This window comes from Lipophrys pholis (assembly GCF_963383615.2).
Source record: "Lipophrys pholis genome assembly, chromosome: 17".
In the NCBI taxonomy this organism is placed as follows: domain Eukaryota; kingdom Metazoa; phylum Chordata; class Actinopteri; order Blenniiformes; family Blenniidae; genus Lipophrys; species Lipophrys pholis.
In genome coordinates, this window is record NC_137643.1 from 20,555,869 (window position 1) to 20,575,635 (window position 19,767).

Here is a 19,767-nt window from a genome sequence, read left to right on the forward strand (position 1 = left end):
ATGAAACATTGTCGTGTAAAATGCAGTTTTTGAAGCTTAAGAGCAAATCTTCATCTATGGACTTTGACTTTCCTCTGCAAACTGCATGGAGGAGGCAAATTAAAGGTTAAAGAAAAGAGTGAAACATGCAGAACTTCACACTCACAAATAACCTGGAGTCTATTAGGACAAAGCCCAGGCGATGAGACGGACAGGTAGAGCTGTCTGGACAGGTGAAGGTGACATGGTAGCATAAACATGATGGTTTCCTGGCACATCAACACCGTCAGCAACTTTAAACATTCGCCTTCAGATCCATGTGGTCTATTTCAGTTTCTAGGAGAAAACATCAGGAAACTCCTTGGATTCAAGGAAGAAAACGACCAGAATGGGACTCGGGAACATTCATCCATCACAGAGACTGGAGCAGGAGCCCTTTAGAACTTTTCCATCAGGAGTAATCCACAAACTTATGTAATCGGGAAAATACCACATGTCTTATGGAAAAAAGGTTTTCTGCCGGTTTTAAAACGGTTTGAAGGATCCATGTTTTCTCATCCCGCCTCTTCTTTGCCAAACTGTGAGACTTCCATCAAATTCTGAGTAGTGAACTGCAACTTGTCCCACCGGCTGCAGCAAACAACAAGATAATTGTAGTTATTATGTCATCCCTGTTGCTTCCTCTTCTACTTGCAGTTGTTTAACCACACTTGACAGAAAGATTAGCACGACGGGTCGCTCGGTTCCACAATGATGAAGAGAAACTCACGTCAGTTTTTTGGATGAAACGTTAAAACTTTAGTTTGGACGCAACAATCTTCGATTCATTCTTCCACTCCTGTTTGGAATACGGTTTTCCTGAGTCAGCGCATCTCGGGCTCGGCTGCCCCCTGAAGATGGAACAGAGATCTGATCTCCAGCTTCGACCGTACCAAAGTGATCCCTCGTCTCTAAAGTCAATCAACCACACCCAAAAGCGTGACGGAGAGAATCGGTGGCGGCGGAGGGAAGGTGTGGAGAGGGAAGGACTGAGAGAAGCTGTCACTCGCCACCAAGGGAAACATTGTTTCATGCTTCAGCCTCCGGGGGTGGGACGTCTGGAGGAAGGAGGGATCAAACGAGCTGTACGCTCAGTGTTTTCTACGCAACAGGAAGCCGCTTGCTTTGAAATGCACCAGAAGAGAAGGGGCTCCATTTTGAGGAAATCGTGTCCACACAAGAACGTTGGAAGTTGTGTCGCACCATTTCGTAATTAGAACAAGTTGACTAAAAGCCACGAAACAAAACTTCGTTACAATTTAGTTTTAATCAATTAAACAATCAGTTGCTTGACTTATACGTTGCTTCTGCGTGGAGAGTTTGTGTGCCTACCATAAATATTTGGTCAAACGTAGACGGGTAAAGCAGGTGGCGGGAGGAGGAGCTTCAATTCAATTCAAATGCATTTATATAGTGCAAAGTGCAGAAGAGTCATCTCGAGGCGCTTTCACAGAGAAAAACCAACAATTTCCACACGAGCAGGTAGAGGAGACGGTGGAAATGATAAACAGGAACCAAGGTGCAGAAGGAGGGTTTCTATACACGCCTTCTTCTGTGTTCACAGGTTTCAGTGCTCGGTTGCCACCCAGATGTCCCAGTGTTTGTTCCCAGGGACGCCGCCGCAGCTGCTGCACACTCCGACCGACGTTCATAAAAATCTCTTGTTTGCCCATAAAACCAGGTTGATGCGGCCGCATCACTTTGTTGCTCGCGGGGAAAAAAACCAAAGGTCAGCGGCGGCTCGCCTTGAACCAGAAGCGGTAACGAAACAGATCCTAACAGAAGAGTCCTTTAGGTCGGAGCGTTTGTGCGATCCGTCCCGTTGACGACTCGTTAGAGAGCTTTCTTATGAAAAAGCCTGTTGAAAATGAAACGTTTCAGCTTTCATAATGACTCCGGCCTTCTCTTCCTAATGCATCCGAAACGCCGCTGCACGTTGCACTTCAGTGACGAGGCTCCCGTTGTTCGGTTTCATGTAACATTAAGGAGAGAAAAAAAAAAAAGATGTGCTTTGCACGTTGCAACTAAAATTCGCCGTACACGTTATCAACCGGAGCGTTGTGATGGATCGGCGCCTAATGGACCGGCTGCTTTGACGACACCGAGTGGAAGAGCGTCACACACATTATGGCCCTAATGTTTAAAGCCGAGGCAGCAGAAGGGCTAATGGACGTCGTCCGCTGTGTGACTGAGTGGTTATGATCAGAGCAGCGGATATCGCATCAACCTCTTTACAGTTATGGTCGAACGCATTCGACAAACTGGGAAGCAACGGTTGACGTTCTCCGTCGAGAGTTCCCCAGTATTTGGTAAGAACTACTCAGGACCTTTTAATGCTTCGCTCGTCCTTCTGTCGATGGATCGTAAAACAGACAACCGGTGAGAACTGATAAGACACAATCAAGACCATCTCAAATAAACAACTGGATGAAGCTGCGTCCGGAAGTCTTCAGTTACGCTACGACAGCTTTTGACCTCAGCGTTTGTCCAACTATAACCGTTCCTTCCTTAAGTCTGCGTGAACCTCAAAGACTTCAAAGACTTTCATGGGCGATTGGCCAATTTTCAATCAGTATATGAATCCCATACATTCTTACGTTCAAAGACTTTGATGTATTTTGGGGTCATTTCATCATGAGAACCGAACAGAAAGTCAACTTGCAGAAACTGATCAGCTCATCCTCGTGCTCACGCTAAAGAAAATCCCATAAAGATTTCTGGAACGTTTTGGCCGAAAGACAACACAGACTTTCACTTTTGGCTTCTAGGGTCATGATCAGTTCATCCTCGAGAAGTTTCAAACAAACCCCAGTTTGGACCATGTCCTTCATAAACAGTCTGCTTCGACCATATAAACCCACTTTAAGATGCCTCGACTAAGAAATGATGAGAAATAGTCAGTGTTCATATCAGTGCTTGTGGCATTTTGGAGGGAGAGCCGACTGCTTCAGGAGTTCAAACAGACGGAGCGAGACTGCGTTTCGATCCCTTCAGCAAAGGAACCAGTTCATTCTTGAGTGTCTGAACGTCGATGCTAAACTGTGTCGTGACTTTGCAGAACTCACAGGAAGCTCACCGTGACATCGCTGTAATTTTTTAGGACGACTTTTCACTAATTTAGTCAGTTCATCATTGAGTCGACGTGAAAGCACGTGGACAGGGATTACCGGAGACATATTGTCGGGTTCAAATGTCAGGTAAACGTTGATTTTCTCCAACTTGAATCAGTTTTTGGACCCAAAAAAACCCAGTTAACCTTTGAGTTGTAGTTTTTAGCATTTTTGGTTGATTTGACAAAATCTGTTAAGCACACGCACACACACGACTGTGATTGGTGGCACAACAAAAAATAAAAAATCAAAACCCAAAATCGTCCGATGTTACTTAGAAACGTCTTTATTTAATGAAAGTATTCTGTCTCTGTGGGTCAAGTAGGAAATACTTTAGGACTTTACAAATACTTTACACATCAGTTGCTGGATTGAAACACACATTAAGACAAAAAAACTTAACAGAGGAGGCGGCCGCCACCGTGGGAGGAGAGTCGCTCTCGCTTCGGCCGGAGCAGGAACAAAGAAGGTGATTTTAAATTCTACTGAACCGACGTGAAGAGAAATCAGCCCGGGTCGCAGCGATTTAATTCCTAATGGACAAACCAGGATGAAGACTGTTTGTGACGACCCTGAAGTGCAACGCTGCACTTTTAGCGAAACGCTCCGGAGGGACGGGAAGCTGGTGAGTGCTGCGTTTCTGCCAGGAGCTTAAAGCTTTCGCTCTCACTTCCTGTGGGCGGAAAGCAACAGATGTCTCTGGGAACATTAAACAGAATCAACACGGGTCTCATTTTTAAACCGCATCTGACTGAGTTGGGAGACAAATCGCTCGCTAAATGAGGAACTCTTGAGGAAAGGAGACGTTTGAATCGTCACAACTGGGACCAGATGACGACATTGGACAGAAAATAACGAATAGTGAATATTGTTGAAATCAGAGTTTGTGCTGTTTGGTAGCCGCTCAAAATAGCATGAAAAGTTAAGGTGAATAAAAATGAGAGAGATTGGTGAGATTTCAGGTCACGTCAAGACATTTTTGCCAGGTTTGGTCAGATCTTAGCATCTGGAAAATTTTCACAAGCCCGATTTGAAATATTCAGATGGATAATGCCGCTGGGAGCGTCGGCGTTACCAATCATGCTTGATAATCTTAGCATTGATAGCATGAGCATGGTAGATAATGTTAATCTTGGCGTCATTGATAAGTATTCATGACGGTAACATTGCCAACAATGTTAGCATCACCGAAAACATTGGAAATAATGACATTAGCATAGATAGCAATGTTAGCATTATGACCACTGTTAGCATTACTGATGGATGAAGGATTTTAGCATTAATAAGCTGACACTTGTAATACTGTTGATGAAATGTTCATCCGATAACGTTAGCATGAATGCTACTTTAGCCTAACCACTCATGGACTGAAACGTTTTTGACTTATGCCAAAAAACTTTAGGCGGATTAGTTAGCTTGACCTTGAAAAACAACAAAACAAATTTGAGTAAATTGTTGGCAAAAAATTTCTCCGAAAAAATGAAGGTCTAAAATGTCTTGAAAAGTCTCCATCCAGTTTTCACTTCATTTACAACAAATCCGCTTACAAAGAAGGTGATTTAATCTCGTCAGCATGTTTTCTCCTCCCAATTTTATAATATTTTTTTTTGTTTTAAAAAGTGAAAAGGTCAATAAGAACGTCCAAATGTTCCCGGGGTGAAACTTTTGTGTATTTTCAGTGAAAGGCCGTTTGACTCGACAAAGACAGAAACTCCGAGGAACGCTTGAGGCTCGCTAATGGATTAGCTCCAGTGTACGTGTGATATTTTCAAAAACGAAAGCGATTTCACGGTCAAAGTGTCGAGCCGCGACGGGAAAAACAGGAAGTGGGTTCAGTTCTGTGACGAAAATGCACCAAGAGGACAAACAATAAAACTGCACAGTCTACCTTGTTATCAAATGTACAAACACTACGAGACAGAAGAAAATAAACTTTTTGCTATGAACCCCCCCCCCCAAAAAACAACAACTCAAAAAAGTGGAGGTGGGAGTTAGTTATTTAGCTGCACGGCCTGGTAAACCTTTTCCAAACTCTTTGGCATTTTCATAATCGTAAGTTTACACACTTGATCTTTACACTCAAGATTTCACTCCTTGATTTTTTCTTTTTTTTTTTAAACCAATATAAAAATCGCAATAGAAAAACAAAATGTATGAAATTTCAATGTTTTCTATAGTTTGTTATCTTACAATAAAATGTCAACATCAAAGGGTTTCTTGCCAGAAAAAAGGCGACGTATCGACACTACAAAACTCGTCCTTATTTACAAAGTCTCATTTCTGTACAGGACATTCAACGTTTTCTTTTTTTTTCCTCACGCGGTCATGGCTCATGAATCCTAATCGCACACTCAAGCATGAAAGAAAAGAACGTCTTTTAGTACCACTCGTGGGAGAAGGGGGGGGGGGTTCACGTCACATGAAGTCGTTAAGCTCCGCATCCAAGGCGGCCGCCATCTCGTCAGCCTCCGAGCTGCTGCCTTCCTCCTCCTCGTTGGAGTCTTTGCAGGATTCCTCGCCCGAGTCGTTGCCTTTCCGTTTGCCGGGGTTGGCGTCGTCGTCCTCCTTGGCGTCGTCGTGCTTCCGCTTGTAGCCCCTGAACATGAATACAGGGAGTCGGTAAGGAGACTACGCGCTAAAATAATGAACAAAAAGGTCAAAAATAAATAAATTAAACAAATGAAAAAGCTGGACGATCGTCACGGTGTATGAAGGTATTTAATCCGGCACCAGGGAGCTTTCTATGGAGTTTCTTATTCAACGTCAGTAATTTGACACCAGCTTCCTCTTTCGGCTTCAGCTGAGCTACGAGTGGAAGTCAACAGACACAAAAACTTAGTTTATTAGCTGATCAAACAACTACCTTTCAATTTCAAACTCATTTCTAATCTGTGAGCTGAAAATGATAATCTGATGAGATTTGAGGAAAATCCACACGAATGTGGTGGTTTTATTGTTTTTCAACAAAATAAAATATAGATTAGAAGAAACTTCTTTAGACCTACTAGCTTTGAGGGAATGTAATTTAACACCAGCCTCAATGTCTCAAACGTTGCTTCTTGACTAACTTTACAGCTCGCAAGCTAAGAATTTAGTCTTAATCATCTGAACCCGCGGGATTCTTAAAATATCTTGAAAAAAATTACTTTAATTCATGAGGATTTTTAATGATACTCTGCCTGTCTACACCTTATTTGTCCTCCGACTGAACAAGTTGCATCATTTCCTGATTTCTTAAAGACGTTCATCTAAAAAAACAATATATAAATGTTTGTTCTGTTTGGTGGGGGGTCGGAGTTGGTGAATGTTATTTTTAGAAAGTTTCATTCATTACATTTAATTCTGTTTTCCAAGGACGCGATCAAATCATCGGCGTTTATTTATCTGCATGTCAAAAAAGTACTGCACAGGTTTTGGTTGAATATTTCACCACAGACAGACATTAGGCCGTGGCGGAGTCCATCGTAACGCGATAAACTAAACTCCCCGATTGGACGACCAACAGTTTTCGATGGTTTCCATCAATTTTCCACTCGCGTAGAAAATTAACATTCGCAACCAAGCTTCCTAAATGAGGTCCTGAGTTTGTGCAAATGAAGGAAAAGGCGGCGTAAAGAAGCCTGACGGTTGTCGGGACGTCGGCGGTTTGTTGACTGGTTTGGAACAGAATGGGCTGAATGTGGTGCCAGTGGCGGAGCGTGAGCTCTGGAGATGTAACGCAGTTTAATAATGAACGACCCGACGCAGGGAATCAATAAAGGAGCTGTTGTCTGGCTGAATGACGATAAAACAAAAAGATTAAAAAAAAAAAAAAAAAAAAAGGCATGAAAAGAAGAAAAGGAGTGATGAGCTGCAGTGCGCCCCGCCGAGAATCCTTAAGAGCTGAAGGTATACGAGCCCCACGAGGCAACAAACATCCAACCATTGTAGAAAAAATAAATACGATTACACCACTGGCAACAACCGGCTTCATGACGAGTATAGAAATTTTCTGTGGTAATTGTTTGGTTTTCATCACATATACTCTGCGCCACAACAAAGAGAAATTCTAAAGTTAAAATTCAAAGATTATTAAGGAATTAACCGTAACTCTCACCGATATAATCATTACAACGGTCGACGTCAATTCAAACATGTGATATGAAATAAAGTTGAATATTGGAACGACGATATTTTTTTTTCTTCTTTTCATTCTTCTTGACTTTGGTCCGTTTCTTTAGTTTTTGATCTCCTCACTTCCTTTACAATATGTACAGTCATTTCCAGACTATAAGCCACTACCCCCCCCCCCCACACACACACACACTCTTAACCCTGTGGCTTAAACAATGACTCAGCTAATTTATGTATTTTTACGGGTTAACGAGCATCAGGCCTATACATGGGTGATGCGTTCAGGTGCATCACGTAACTCCGAACTTTCGTTTTAAATTTTTGTGGGTGTGGCTTATATTCAGGTGCGCTCAATTGTTTGGAAATTACGGTACAATGCACATGTTGACGATATTGTGATAAAGGTTGTATATGTTATGCTTCCTGACAAACATCACCGGTGCCATGATCATTAAAAAACCCATTATTCAACTCAAAAACTTTCACGCTTTCAAACTCGCAGTTATAGGAGTTACAGTATTTTCTGGACTATAAATTGCAATTCTGTTAGTTGTTTGGACTTTTATTCTCAAGTGACTTATATATATATTAAAGAAAAATGGGACATACCATCTGGGATCACGAGATGGCACTATATGACAACAGAAAGCTGGTAAATCCCCCCCCCCCCCCCCAAAAATCTACCAAAAACCGAAGTAAAATCCGCCCCACCCCCCCCCCCCCCCCCCAAAAAATGTACAAAACAAATGTAAAGTAATTAGTATATAATGTGCAACAGAAAAAAGTTTAGATATTTAAATTACTTTAAATTGAATATTTTGATGGTAATTTTCCTGATTCCATTACTCAAAATTGAAGCCAATTCGCTAAGTTTTCTTGTTAACGCTAACTATGTTACGCTAAGCACGTTAGCCTTAAAAACTACGCGAAACAATGTCAAAGCCAGGCAAAGATTTGATTCGCTCTAAACACTATCTGTTGCCATCTGGTTGTGCTCTCGTGACGAACACAAAATTCTTTTAAACAATTTTATTGAGAAAGCTATTGTCCGAACAATCGTAGAAGTCAGAAGCTTTTTGTTCTTGACCGTTTTTCCAAACGCGCGCAGTTTGGCGCCGGCCCCGTTCCGCTGAAGGTACAGATGAAATGATGCTGCAAACGAAGCGCTGGAGCAGCAGACAGTCGGGGAAACTCACGGGAAGGGAAAGGAAAAAAAGAAAAGAAAACGAAAGTGAGGCCAGCACACGTTCCTGGGCGGTGGGAGAATACTTTGATACGACTGTAAACATGCCATCGCTGCTTTACACTCCGTGACAACAACAGCAGAGTGGCTTATTAGCGCTATGCTAATGAGGTTTGTGGGATCGTAGAGTCATTTTGGGGGGGGGGGGGGGGGTCTCGACATGTGATCTACTGAGAGCGCCCGCCTCATTAGACCTCGCCGCTGTCAACGCCGCCGGGCTGACCTGCCGCGGCTCGTGTTCGTTAAAGGTCAGACGTCAGCTAATATCAGAGGAGAGCCGGGTGACATGACGGCTACAGCGGACCCCCGATGAGACGAGTGGGCGGGGACGAGTGTTCCGACAGGAGAAGCTCCGAGGCGTTTAATTTGCAGAGGCAGAGGTTCGAGTCCCGGCGGTCAGAGGCTAACGCGAGCAGCGGGGAATTCATTATTGTGTGTTTGAGGACGACGCAAGAAAAGGAGGCCACGCGTCTGAGACTCTGCTACCCGAGTCTTTCTATATATACACACACCAAAATAGTTTTCCCACACCCATATTGCACCACTCCCCTCATTTTCAAGTGTCAGCAGGGGGGTGGGGGGGGGGGGGGGGGTGTGGAGGGACGAGGTCCCCCATTACTCTCTGCTTTGCATCATTACATCCAATCTAAATCCTGCACTGTTAATCCAACCGCCTGCAGAAACAATCAGCGAGTTCTTGCATGTCAGATCCACAATGAGCTTCACTAGAAAGCCTCTGTCACTGGGACTTTTTTTTTGGTTTGTTGTTGTTTTGATAAGATTTTCCTGCGGTTGAGGTGCAGTGCTACAAAGGCTGAAAGAAATGACTTATTTAAGAGGGCAGATGTGTCGCCGATTGTCCTCTTTTTCTGATAATTACATATGTAGTGAAGAGTTATTGTCTCAACTGTGACGGTTTCTTTGATTGGGGCACACAAAACTAGAGTTTTATCAGTTTGAAGGATTCAAAAAAAGGCGAAACCGGTTGGATTGTCAATAAAATGTGAAGTTTGTTGGTAAACAAAAACAGTCACGATTAGCTGCTGTTATGTATATCTCAAATGTTCCTAGTTCTTTCTCTAAGGTTCTGTTTGAAAAACATTTGAAAAGAAAATGCATAATTTTTGTGTTTTAGTTCAGGAAAAGTTTTGTGTTTAAACACCGATGCTTTGAAAATGACTTCTGTTCACGGCAACAGCAGAAACAATGCAAATGATGTAGTTTTCATGTTCAGCCACCAGTGGGTGCTGTTGGTTGTTTTTGTGATGAAACCACACACACGTGCACAGAGAACAGCACACTCTGAACTAACGATGGGAGAACACAGACATTCTTGTGGACAGATGATGATGGTGATCCAACAATAAAATATGTTTTTTGCCCATCCACTCGCACATGTGCAGAAGAACTATTTATTACGACTGTGCACAGGCACTTATAAAAACGTTTGTTTTTTCCCCTGTTTCCATGGAGACGAAGTCCGTGTGTCTTCAAAAAGTTCCGCCTTGGGAGCAGTTTTGAAAAAGTCGCGTTTTAGTTGCTCGCATTGGAGTGTCCTTGAGCCTCAAATTGCTCCCAATGGATGGACTGAGCAAACTGCATGGCAGACGCCTCCATCGTTGTGAATGGGTGAATGTGATAAACAGTATCAGGAGCTTTGGAGGCTGATCAAGCAGAGGAAAGGTGCTACATTAGTCGAATCTATTTGCTAAAGAAGAACAAAAGAAAGACAACCAACGAGAATCAGTGAACAAGGATCGTCAATGCTTCTGGCGATAATCTTCGACAGGCGACGTCTTCGCATCGACTCCTTAACCATTTGTCCCTGTGACACCTCAACTACAATGCATCCATCATGCAATGAGTCCCGACACCGAGACACCTTTGTAAACGAATCAGACTTTATTAAACCCCTTTTTTTCTGCATGTATACGTCCTATTTCTAGTACGCGGTGGGGCAGTCAGACATCCTGGGGAGCTGATGGGGGTCAAGGGTCACGCTTCTCCAACATAACGATGCAGTTCTGTTTTCTACTGCAGGAGTCGAGAGCTGAATCAGGCGCTAAAAGGCCAAGATGAAAGATATCCCTGTTTAAGTGACAAAATAAAAGGTAAGGCTTCAAGTAGCAGATTTGCCCGGTAAATTGAAAGCTTCCTCTGGAAGGTATTTTTTGACAGAATGTGAGCATTTGGATCTTTTTCACACATCCCTTTCATTTAAATCTTCCTCATTACAGATTTGCTCGTCGGGCCGGCGAATTTAAGAATCTGCTGTCAGAGTTAGAGGAGAAAGTTACTAATGATGTACTTCAAGTGGTAAGTAGGAAGTTCTGAGTTGTTTCCTTCTTCGTTTTTTTTTTTTGCTCCAAAGAGCCGTTGTGGAGAGTTGAACGAGCGGCACAGAGAGAGCACTTTAAATCAAGTGGCTGTCTAAGTTGGGGCTGAGCTGGCGGGCGGTGATCACACAGTGGAAGTATTGCTATTCATGCTACCGCTAAAATGGTCATTTTGCGCGAGAGATGCTCAACTAATCAAGTCTCCTTCGGAGCCATCTCACATTTTAAGCTCCTTCCAGATGGTTTGTAAGACGAAAACTTGCACATATACCTGAACTCTGCGTCTCCAAATTGTCGGGCGCGGCAGTTATGAGGGTGTAAAAGGTGAAATAGTACCCGGGGGCATTCTGAGGCCATTAATCCGAGTTGTTATGCCTGTGTACCGGGGAGCGTGTGGTTATATTAAGGGTGCCAGGAGGAAGCACTACAGAGTGGATCCTGGTGAACAAACAGCCTGCAGCAACACCCGACTCAACACACCATTAGGGATACAGAGGAGACACAAAATGACGGGAATAATGCATCCGCTCAGCGCCGAGATGCGTTTCTACTTCAATCCAGACGAAATGTCGCCCCGGGAGGAAGGAGGCGGCGTTCAAAAGGCTCCACCTTTGGAAAGGCTTCACAGAAAGGGCACAGCTGATGAAGAACCCAGATGTTATTTGAGTCTGAGGGTACGAACTCCTCCGGAGGCGCACCAGCCGTCTGGGGCCGGTGACAAAGGCGGCAGCGAGGAAGGAAATGACCTTCGGCGAGGAGCGGCGGAAAAACAAATGGTGGAAGAAAACGAGTGAAAGAGGAGGTAATGAACTAGTGATGACGGGAACGTTTTCAGGTTTGAGCCAAATTGACTGTTCCTTCAGAAAGGATCAGTTTATCAGGCTTGTTTCTTGAGCAGCGGCTCAAACGGAGACGAGAATAAGCGCCTGTCGGATCTCTCTCCACGCCCGTCAACCGGTTCCCATCCATGTGTCATTTAGCAGCAGAGATTGAGTCCAAGTCATGGATCTTCACCACGAGTGAGTGACGGCTTTGAAGAGGCAAAGACGGAACAGACACCACTCAGCGATCCCGCTCGCTCATTGGCCACACACCCCCGTTCCCCATAATCCCCCATCATTTCCAGCAGATGTGCCAACTCCAGATATTTGCATAGATACACTCCAGTCCCTCTCGGATTCACAAGCCGCAGGGCCGAAAAGCAGCGCTGGCTTTTAACGCAGGCATTATCTCCTCCGCCGCGAGAGACGTGTCGGTTCTGCTTCGCCACGTTTAAAAGTCGAGCGGCTAAGAAATGAGAAAATGCGGTGAGGTGCAACTACAAGCACAGGGAGCAGGTGGGCTTTCATATTTCTTAAATACATTGATCACAATCCAGCGTCAACCTCGTTCACGATTCTACTCTTAGACTTGATTCAACCACACAGGTCCAGTCTCTGGACAAATATGACCGTCAGGATCAATTAAAGCAGACGCTGTGCGTATGGGAAGGGGAACATGGACGGGTGACAGATGCAAAAGATTACAATCACATCATTTAACTAACAAGCAGAAAATGTATCATCTTTATTGACGAACGCTTTTTACCAAGCCTGTGGTTTCCAGTAGCAACCGAAAGATTTGCCGGTTTCATTCAAGGCGTTTTTTTTATTGGAACTTCCTCTTTTTATATTCTGATTCGACTCATAATAAATCACAACAACAAGTCTGAGGGTGAACAGAACAGCGGTAGTAAAAACCATAAAATGGGCTCGGTTTAAAATAATTTAAGACAAGCTGCTCTGTCATAAATGCTCATAAAGGGATTATAGAGACGTCCTTCTATGCAACTTTAATTGGCACGGCTGCTGTTTCTTTCTTTTTTTTTTTTTTTAAACACAGGCTTCAACCTTCAAGACTTTTACTGAATTTGATGGACAAGAACTATGTGAATAGAAATTTCATTTTAGCAAGTTGTTTGATTTTTAATAGCTCTATCACAGAAACCTTCTAACTGTATGGTTTTCAGCATTTCTGCCGTTTCAGTGTGAACCGACATCGTTTTAACAACGTTCCCATGTAAACGCGAAACTTTTCACTTGTAACATTCTGTAAATAGGGCCACAAATTATTTATCGCGCGCACAAAGAACCTCAACATAAATGCTCAAACGGTGATAAAACCAGTCTGGAGTTTATACAGTTGACTTCTTTTCAAATTGTTTCCTGGAAAAAGTTTGACCAGACTTGATGAAAGGACTATTACATTCAGTTTTGTCTCGAAGCGACGAAGGTGTGACGCAAGCGTTGTCAACGGTGTGAGTCAAAGTCAGAGTCATTTATATCCTTGTGACACTAACGTCTGCGTCAAGCCACTCGATCAGCGGCTCGGCCGCAGGGAGCGCAGATTAAAACCTGAAGGTGTTCGTTCAAACGACTACTTTCTTTTCTCTGTCTGACAAGGCTGAAGGAACTCTGCCATAAAGCTCAACACAGATCTGGACCCTGTCACCTTTATTTTCTTAACAGGCTAGAAGGCTGTCCCATAAAAGGGACACCTAAAGGTCTGATTGTCCTGAAAGTCGAGGGAAAGAAACCTCATAAAATGTTCATTTCTCCTCCAGGAAGGACAAAGAAGTTCTAACTGACAAACTCTTTGCTCGAGATTTTTTAATCAGGTCGGCGTGTCCCGGCCCATAAAATATTTGAAACGACTTTCTGCTTTCAGGTTTCCGTCTCGACACTCTGAGTTATGCAAACATCCCTTATGCCCCTGCTATATCGCTCATAGGTCTCAAATATTAAGGCCTTCTCACAATAACAGGCGACACGAGAGCAAAGGCTCAACGACGACGTTCAGAATATTTGACTGAGAAATTGAAGGAGTTTTTCCAAACCTCAGACGGGCTTCACGGTGTTTTGTGCAGGCGCTTTAAAAACCTCAACACTGGCAGTGCAAAATCTCAGAATAATCAATATCAGCAAAAAAACTACACAATTCCCGTCTTTGTTATCTCTTCAGGGATCCTTGTCAATGGACTCGTGAACAATGAAGTCATTTGTCGAAGACACAGATTAAAGACAGTTAATTCAAAGGGAAATCTGTGTGTGGGTAGAAGTCAGATGGACGGGTTGAATGGTTTCAGTGAATCTGTTAAAAACAGACAAACCGAGGAGTAGGGTCATAATATGGACCAAAATCTAGGTGGTGGGAAGAAGTTGAGAAATTACGTTTTGACAGGCCATATTCTACAGACTGATCAAGAACCAAAACCTCATGAACGCGATCTGATTATCAACATTGAGACAAGCAATAATCACAAAGGGACAAAGATATCTGGATCTCTTTTTATCAGAAAAACAGAAAAGGTAAATGGACAAAAATATATAGCGCTTTTCAGCACTATATAGGCAGACAGAGATGGGAATCAAACCTGCAACCTTCCAATTGAGAGACGACTGCTCTACAAACCGAGCTATGCCGCCCCCTGAGAAAACCACAACCACCTAGTCTGTTATCGAAATGACCATTGATTAGAATTTGTGCATGAGAGACTCTAAAAGAAGCTCTGAAATCATGTTTGCTCTCATCTAAGCCTCATCGGAAGACCAAAAAAGTAATAGAGGCAAAGCTAAAAAACCAGATATGACGTGAACTCATGGCCTGAGGACCAGAAGCAGCTCAGAAAGGACATTGAGAAAGGACACTGAGCCTGGCCAAGGAGAGGACATCAACTGACAAACCGATTCTGAACTTCCTTTGGGAAGATAGCAGCTGTGTATTGGCCATCATTATAAATAACCTTTGCTCAGCCCAAAATGACCAGAATTACATGATAAAAGACTGAAAACAAGAAAAGTTCTAAGCATGTACTGAAGAAACTAGATCTCCAATAAAGACAAAAATCTGGAATAAAAGTGTTTTATACAAAGTGAACTTCAGCATTGGCGACCCCAATGAGGTGAATCAGGACTTTTGAATAGTCCCTGATTTGGACATCCACTGATAAGATTTTCAGTGGAGTTTGTTTAATCTTTGCTGCCAGATATTGTCCACTGAGGCTCCAAAATTCACACATAATTTACCAGCAAGACAAGCAAGTGGAACCATATGTGACCATAAATTGATGAAATGACTCTTTCGATTTGACCGTTCTGTCTTGTGGAAGCTTTCAGTTGATTAACTTTTGCCTCCAAGCCAAGTTTGCCTTCCAAGCTTCGGGCCAACTTTTCCAGAGGCAAATAGAACTTAGTTTGACAGCGAAGGACACACAGATCATAAAAACCTTGTACAGAACGATAAAAACAAACAAACTGGATGACACGTCGAGCCTCTGTCAATCAAATAAACTGCTTCGCTGCTCTACAACTAGACAACTCAAGTATGGACGTGTCCTGGTGTGTGAGTGAAGTCACCTAAAACCATCAGTGAATTCCATCGATGGACAGAAACAATGTGAAGCAGCTGGGACTGCTGGTATCGGTTATTGTATTGGACACGAAAGCCACAATGTTTTCAAGAAAAGATGTAAACGGAGTGCAAACGGGGCCTCAATGTGTTTTCTTTGTGCAAAACCGGGGACAGCCACTTTATTCCCTGATTTGAGTCCTTTCTTCAAAGCTAAACCAGCCGAATCCCGGTTCCAGATACGAGACTTGTATAAATCCGCAGACTTGAACGCTTGAACAACAAAGCACATTATTTTCCTTTCGGAGTCTCACTATTCTTTGAAGTGTGCTCGCGAGCGGTAGAAACCGAGTGAAATGGAGCCGATCACACAAGCATTAGTTATGAGACAACAGCTTTGACTGCTTCTCAAGCAGCAGTACACACAATAAAAAAAAAAAAAAAAAAGATAAGTGAAGATAACCCAACTCATTCCTGCTCTGGCTTCAAACTACACTAGAACGATTGTGACTCTGATTTATGGCTTCGGGATGCCTGCAGGAGAAATCCTCTGAGGGACGCCGTTCGGGTAAACGAGAAGCAGAATTTCAGGCCCCTTCATTTCGAACGGGACGTCAGAGAGACCCTAACACAGGGGTGGGGAACCCTGGTCCTCAAGAGCCGCAGTCCTGCACGTTTTCAATGTGTCCTCGCATCAACACAGCTGACAGCAATTATTGGCTCGTTATCAAGCTTTCTGCAGGGTTCATCATGATAACTCAGGTGTGTTTGAGCAGGGAGACATGGAAAACATGCAGGGCTGCGGCTCTTGAGGACCAGGGTTCCCTACCCCTGCCCTAACAGCTCGGATCCTGTAAGGCTGACGTGACTGAGCCTAATCGAATGGAGGAAGCTTCTAGGCTGGAAACGTCGGAGTGACGGTCTGGAGTGTCAACATGTAAGACACGAAGAAAAGGTTTTAAAAACCACATCGCCGACGTTTGGCGTTTTCGCGGTCCATCCGTGGAGTGGGCAGAGAGCACGGAGCAGTTTCTGAGCTCAAGACATTTCCACCCCGGTGCCCTAATTGCCCCCCCCCCATGTGCAGAGGTGGCTCCTAATGAGCCGCTCTGGCTTTTACACCTCCGCTGTTGGCAGCTGTCGACCGACAAACATCGCAGACTCGACTCTCCACATTGAGCTAATTAAAGAGCACGGTCAATCAGCTGAGATTACAGAGTGGAAGCAGGACGGAACATTTACATTCGGGGCGAGAAATATTTGATATTTTCCGCTGCTCCTTGATTGCTTCACTCAAAACATTTAAACATTAAAGCGTCTCACGGGGGAGGGCGTCTATCAAGAGGAGTGCAAACCTGAACATTAGTGCTCCAGTGATGTTCAGGGTGAAGAGATCGTCCCAACAAGAAACCGTAGAGAGAAAATCAATCTGGGTGGGTGATTTAATATCTGGGGTGTTGCTGAAATGACGTCTGTTTACACAGAAACTCTGAAAAGGATGTCGTTAGAACATCGGGCCACAAGTGGGTGCTGTTTTTTGTTTTGATATTAAAACCACACAGAGAGAGAGACGCCATAAACATTAACAATGGGAGCACACAGACATTCATATGGACAGACGACAGAGTGGGATTGTTTTTCCATTATATTAAAACTAAACCACGAAGTCTCAGGAGAAGATGGACTGGGAGTCATGACTCTGGAGGCAAACATTTTTTTTTATTGTCCATCTACTGAACATGTGCAGAAGAACTACTCGCTACGGCCACGGCGCGCATGCACAGTAGCAGCATTTTCACAAAGTTGCATTTCCAGCTGCTCGTGTAAACAGGCCCCCCTAAAACACGACAAAAGTTTTGCGTTTTCACCGAATAAATGTTGTCGTGTAAATTAGGCCAAACGTCGGAATAGCCAAGAATCACTTCCTGTCCCACGACAACTAGTTTTCTAGAAAAGACTGAAATCAGATTGAAACAAGGCGGCGAGTTTCTGTTAATAAAGGCAGCAAGTTACATGCGAAACTTAAGTACTCTGTCTAATTCTTGTTGATGCATGACCCTCATCTGTTTGTTTGAGCGATGAGTACCTGTTTTATCCCTCTATTTTTTTTCATATATTTTACAACCGTTTTAACATGTGCTTTTATTGATTTGATGATGCACAGATGGGTTGGCACTTTTTCATCTCATTGTACTGGCGACACTGACAATAAAGTTTCTATTCTATTCTACATTCCGCAGTCTGCAACACTAAACTCCGACAGCATTTCGTATAAGTCAACAAAAGTGGCAAAGAAGAGAAATACAATTACGGGAAACTCACGCCGCCAAAATGGTTCAAAGTTAACTTTCTATAAATTTGACTGATGGTTGATTTCCATCACTGTTACCTGCACTGCCCGTCCTGTTTGTTCTCTTGTTCATCTTAAAATGCAAAGAATGAGGGGATACTTCTAAAAGTGATTTCAGGTTCATTTTCTAGCAACTTTTAGAAAATCTAGGCCAGAGACTCCTCAACAGGCTTTTGGCATCGTTCAGAACTTAAAGCGAGACACAACTTCGGGGAGCATCTTTGGCTGTTTCCTGACCTAAAAACAGATCTCTATCCAAGCCTGCCAAAAAAAAAAAAAAAAAAGAAAAAAAAAAAAAAGAAGATTCCTCTGCACATGTGGAGGTTTCCTGTTAAACATCACCTGACCGAAACAGATTCTGGTTCAGGAAAACTGGATGCAAAACAAATCTCAATATAGACTTACATGCGTTACACAGAGTGCTGTATTGTCTCTACGTGTTGGTGTGATTGTGTGTGTGTGTGTGTGGGGGTGGGGGGGCTGTTTTTTAAAGTGTAAACAGCCCATGATAAACAATAGCTGTTAACAGGGCAGCTTTTCCCCTGAGATGCATCTCTTTGCTTCATGCCAGTTCAATCCAAAGGAGGAACAGATAAAAAGAAAGACCTGCCTGCATCGCCAGCATGCAGGAAGGGAACTGGGTCAGATTGCTTGCAGTTTTGCTTTTTCCTTTGTGCATAAATCTCCTACATTGTGAGGGAAAGCCCGAGTCAGCGTTTCTGCTCGTCACGGGCTGGCGGTCGCTCTGCCAGGCTTCCTAAAGCTCATGTAGTGCAGGGATCGCCGTCCCGGGAAATGAGGGGAAGAGGGGAAATGCGTTTTCATTTCAGAAAGGTTTCACGTGGTCACGGCGACATTTTCAAAACGATGTTCGTTTCCACGGAAAGGACAGAAATACTGAAAACAATGTACTTAGCATGTTGGGCCACTAGTTACCGCTGTTTGGTTGTTTTTGTAATGAAACCACACACACATGCACACAGAGAACAAGACGCTGTAAACATTAGAAATGGCGAGCACACGGATCGTTTGTACGTACGGACAATATCCTCCGACCCCTGCTTCCGTGTGTACTTGGGTTTTAATAATGAGCGCGCCGTTATTTACCTGGACGAGACACTTTTCCAGAAGAATTTTCCCCCTTGGGCGCTGAGGTTTCAGAGAAGACAACAACAACGCGGCCCCTTCCTCCACTGGAATACCGGGGTGGACTCTTTCTGTTGGCCGCAAGTGATGAATGTCAGGAGCGCCGCGGGGCGAGCGGCACTCGCTCAGAAGAATGCACCGGAGGAGTGATTGGCAGTTGGTATCTAAAAGCCCGACATGCCTCTGACTCACGGCCCGGCGACGCGGCGAAGCACTGATACCATCAGCTATGCTAATGGGCTGTCGCTAAGTGTTTTAGGTGAGAAATATCTCGGGTAGCTGTCGGGGCAACATAATGGCAGAGGAAGACATGGGAAATGATAAAGACGACATTCCGACTCCAACCATCGACTCAAATTACAGCAGGATTTATCATCACAAGGACCCGGGGCGAGACATACACATCAATCCAGATAATACCGCGACGATCCGTCATTTCATGGCTCAGCGGTTTGACTATAATAATAGCTAAATAATAACAGGAGTACAACGTGAGCCTAAACAAGGCATTATATAAAGAGCTTTTTCTGGGGAAAAAAATGTCTTGCCAATTGTCTTTATATGATTTATACGAGCAGTAAGTTTTGAAAACCATGTCCGTTTACACGGAAACGCTGAAAACAATGTAGTTTTCCTTTGGGGCCACTAGTGGGTGCTGTTTCTACGTAATAAAACCACCTACATGCAAGCAGACGTGGCTCTAAACACTCTTACTTTGTGGTTTTGGGCCATTCAGTGGCTGTAACAAATAAAATGCCTCTCCACACGTGATCCAGATGACAGTGTAGTAAATGAACGCTCTGTTGAAGAAGTGCTGGTAAATTCAAGAGTGAAGAGCACACACTGCATTCTCGCTCATCGGCAGAACTGTTTTCACAAACGCACCATGGCCGTGGTCGTCGCAGCAATTCAGAACAGTTGTGTTTTCCCCATTTACAAGGACACCAAGCGTTTTCAAAAAATTCACCTTGGTAGTCGTTTTCAAAAAGTTCCGTTTTCAGTGGCTCAGAGCGCCGCTGTCGTGTAAACGGGGCCTAAAAGGAATTCAAGGAAAAATGAATGTGT

At 43.7% G+C, this 19,767-nt stretch overlaps 1 protein-coding gene across 3 annotated transcripts in view; it reads right to left on the minus strand.

Annotated features, from left to right (window-relative positions):
- Nucleotides 1–3,399: 3,399 nt before the first annotated feature.
- ctdp1 (CTD (carboxy-terminal domain, RNA polymerase II, polypeptide A) phosphatase, subunit 1) overlaps nucleotides 3,400–19,767 on the minus strand; it is a 79,865-nt gene continuing 63,497 nt past the window's right edge. For 2 of the 3 annotated variants that reach the window (XM_080485209.1, XM_080485207.1), the window contains exon 13: nucleotides 3,400–5,724. In XM_080485209.1, the coding sequence (XP_080341335.1) occupies nucleotides 5,544–5,724 (181 nt within the window). In that variant the 3' untranslated portion in view covers nucleotides 3,400–5,543. The remainder of the gene's footprint in view (nucleotides 5,725–19,767) is intronic. The other variant, XM_080485208.1, reaches the window with a different exon arrangement.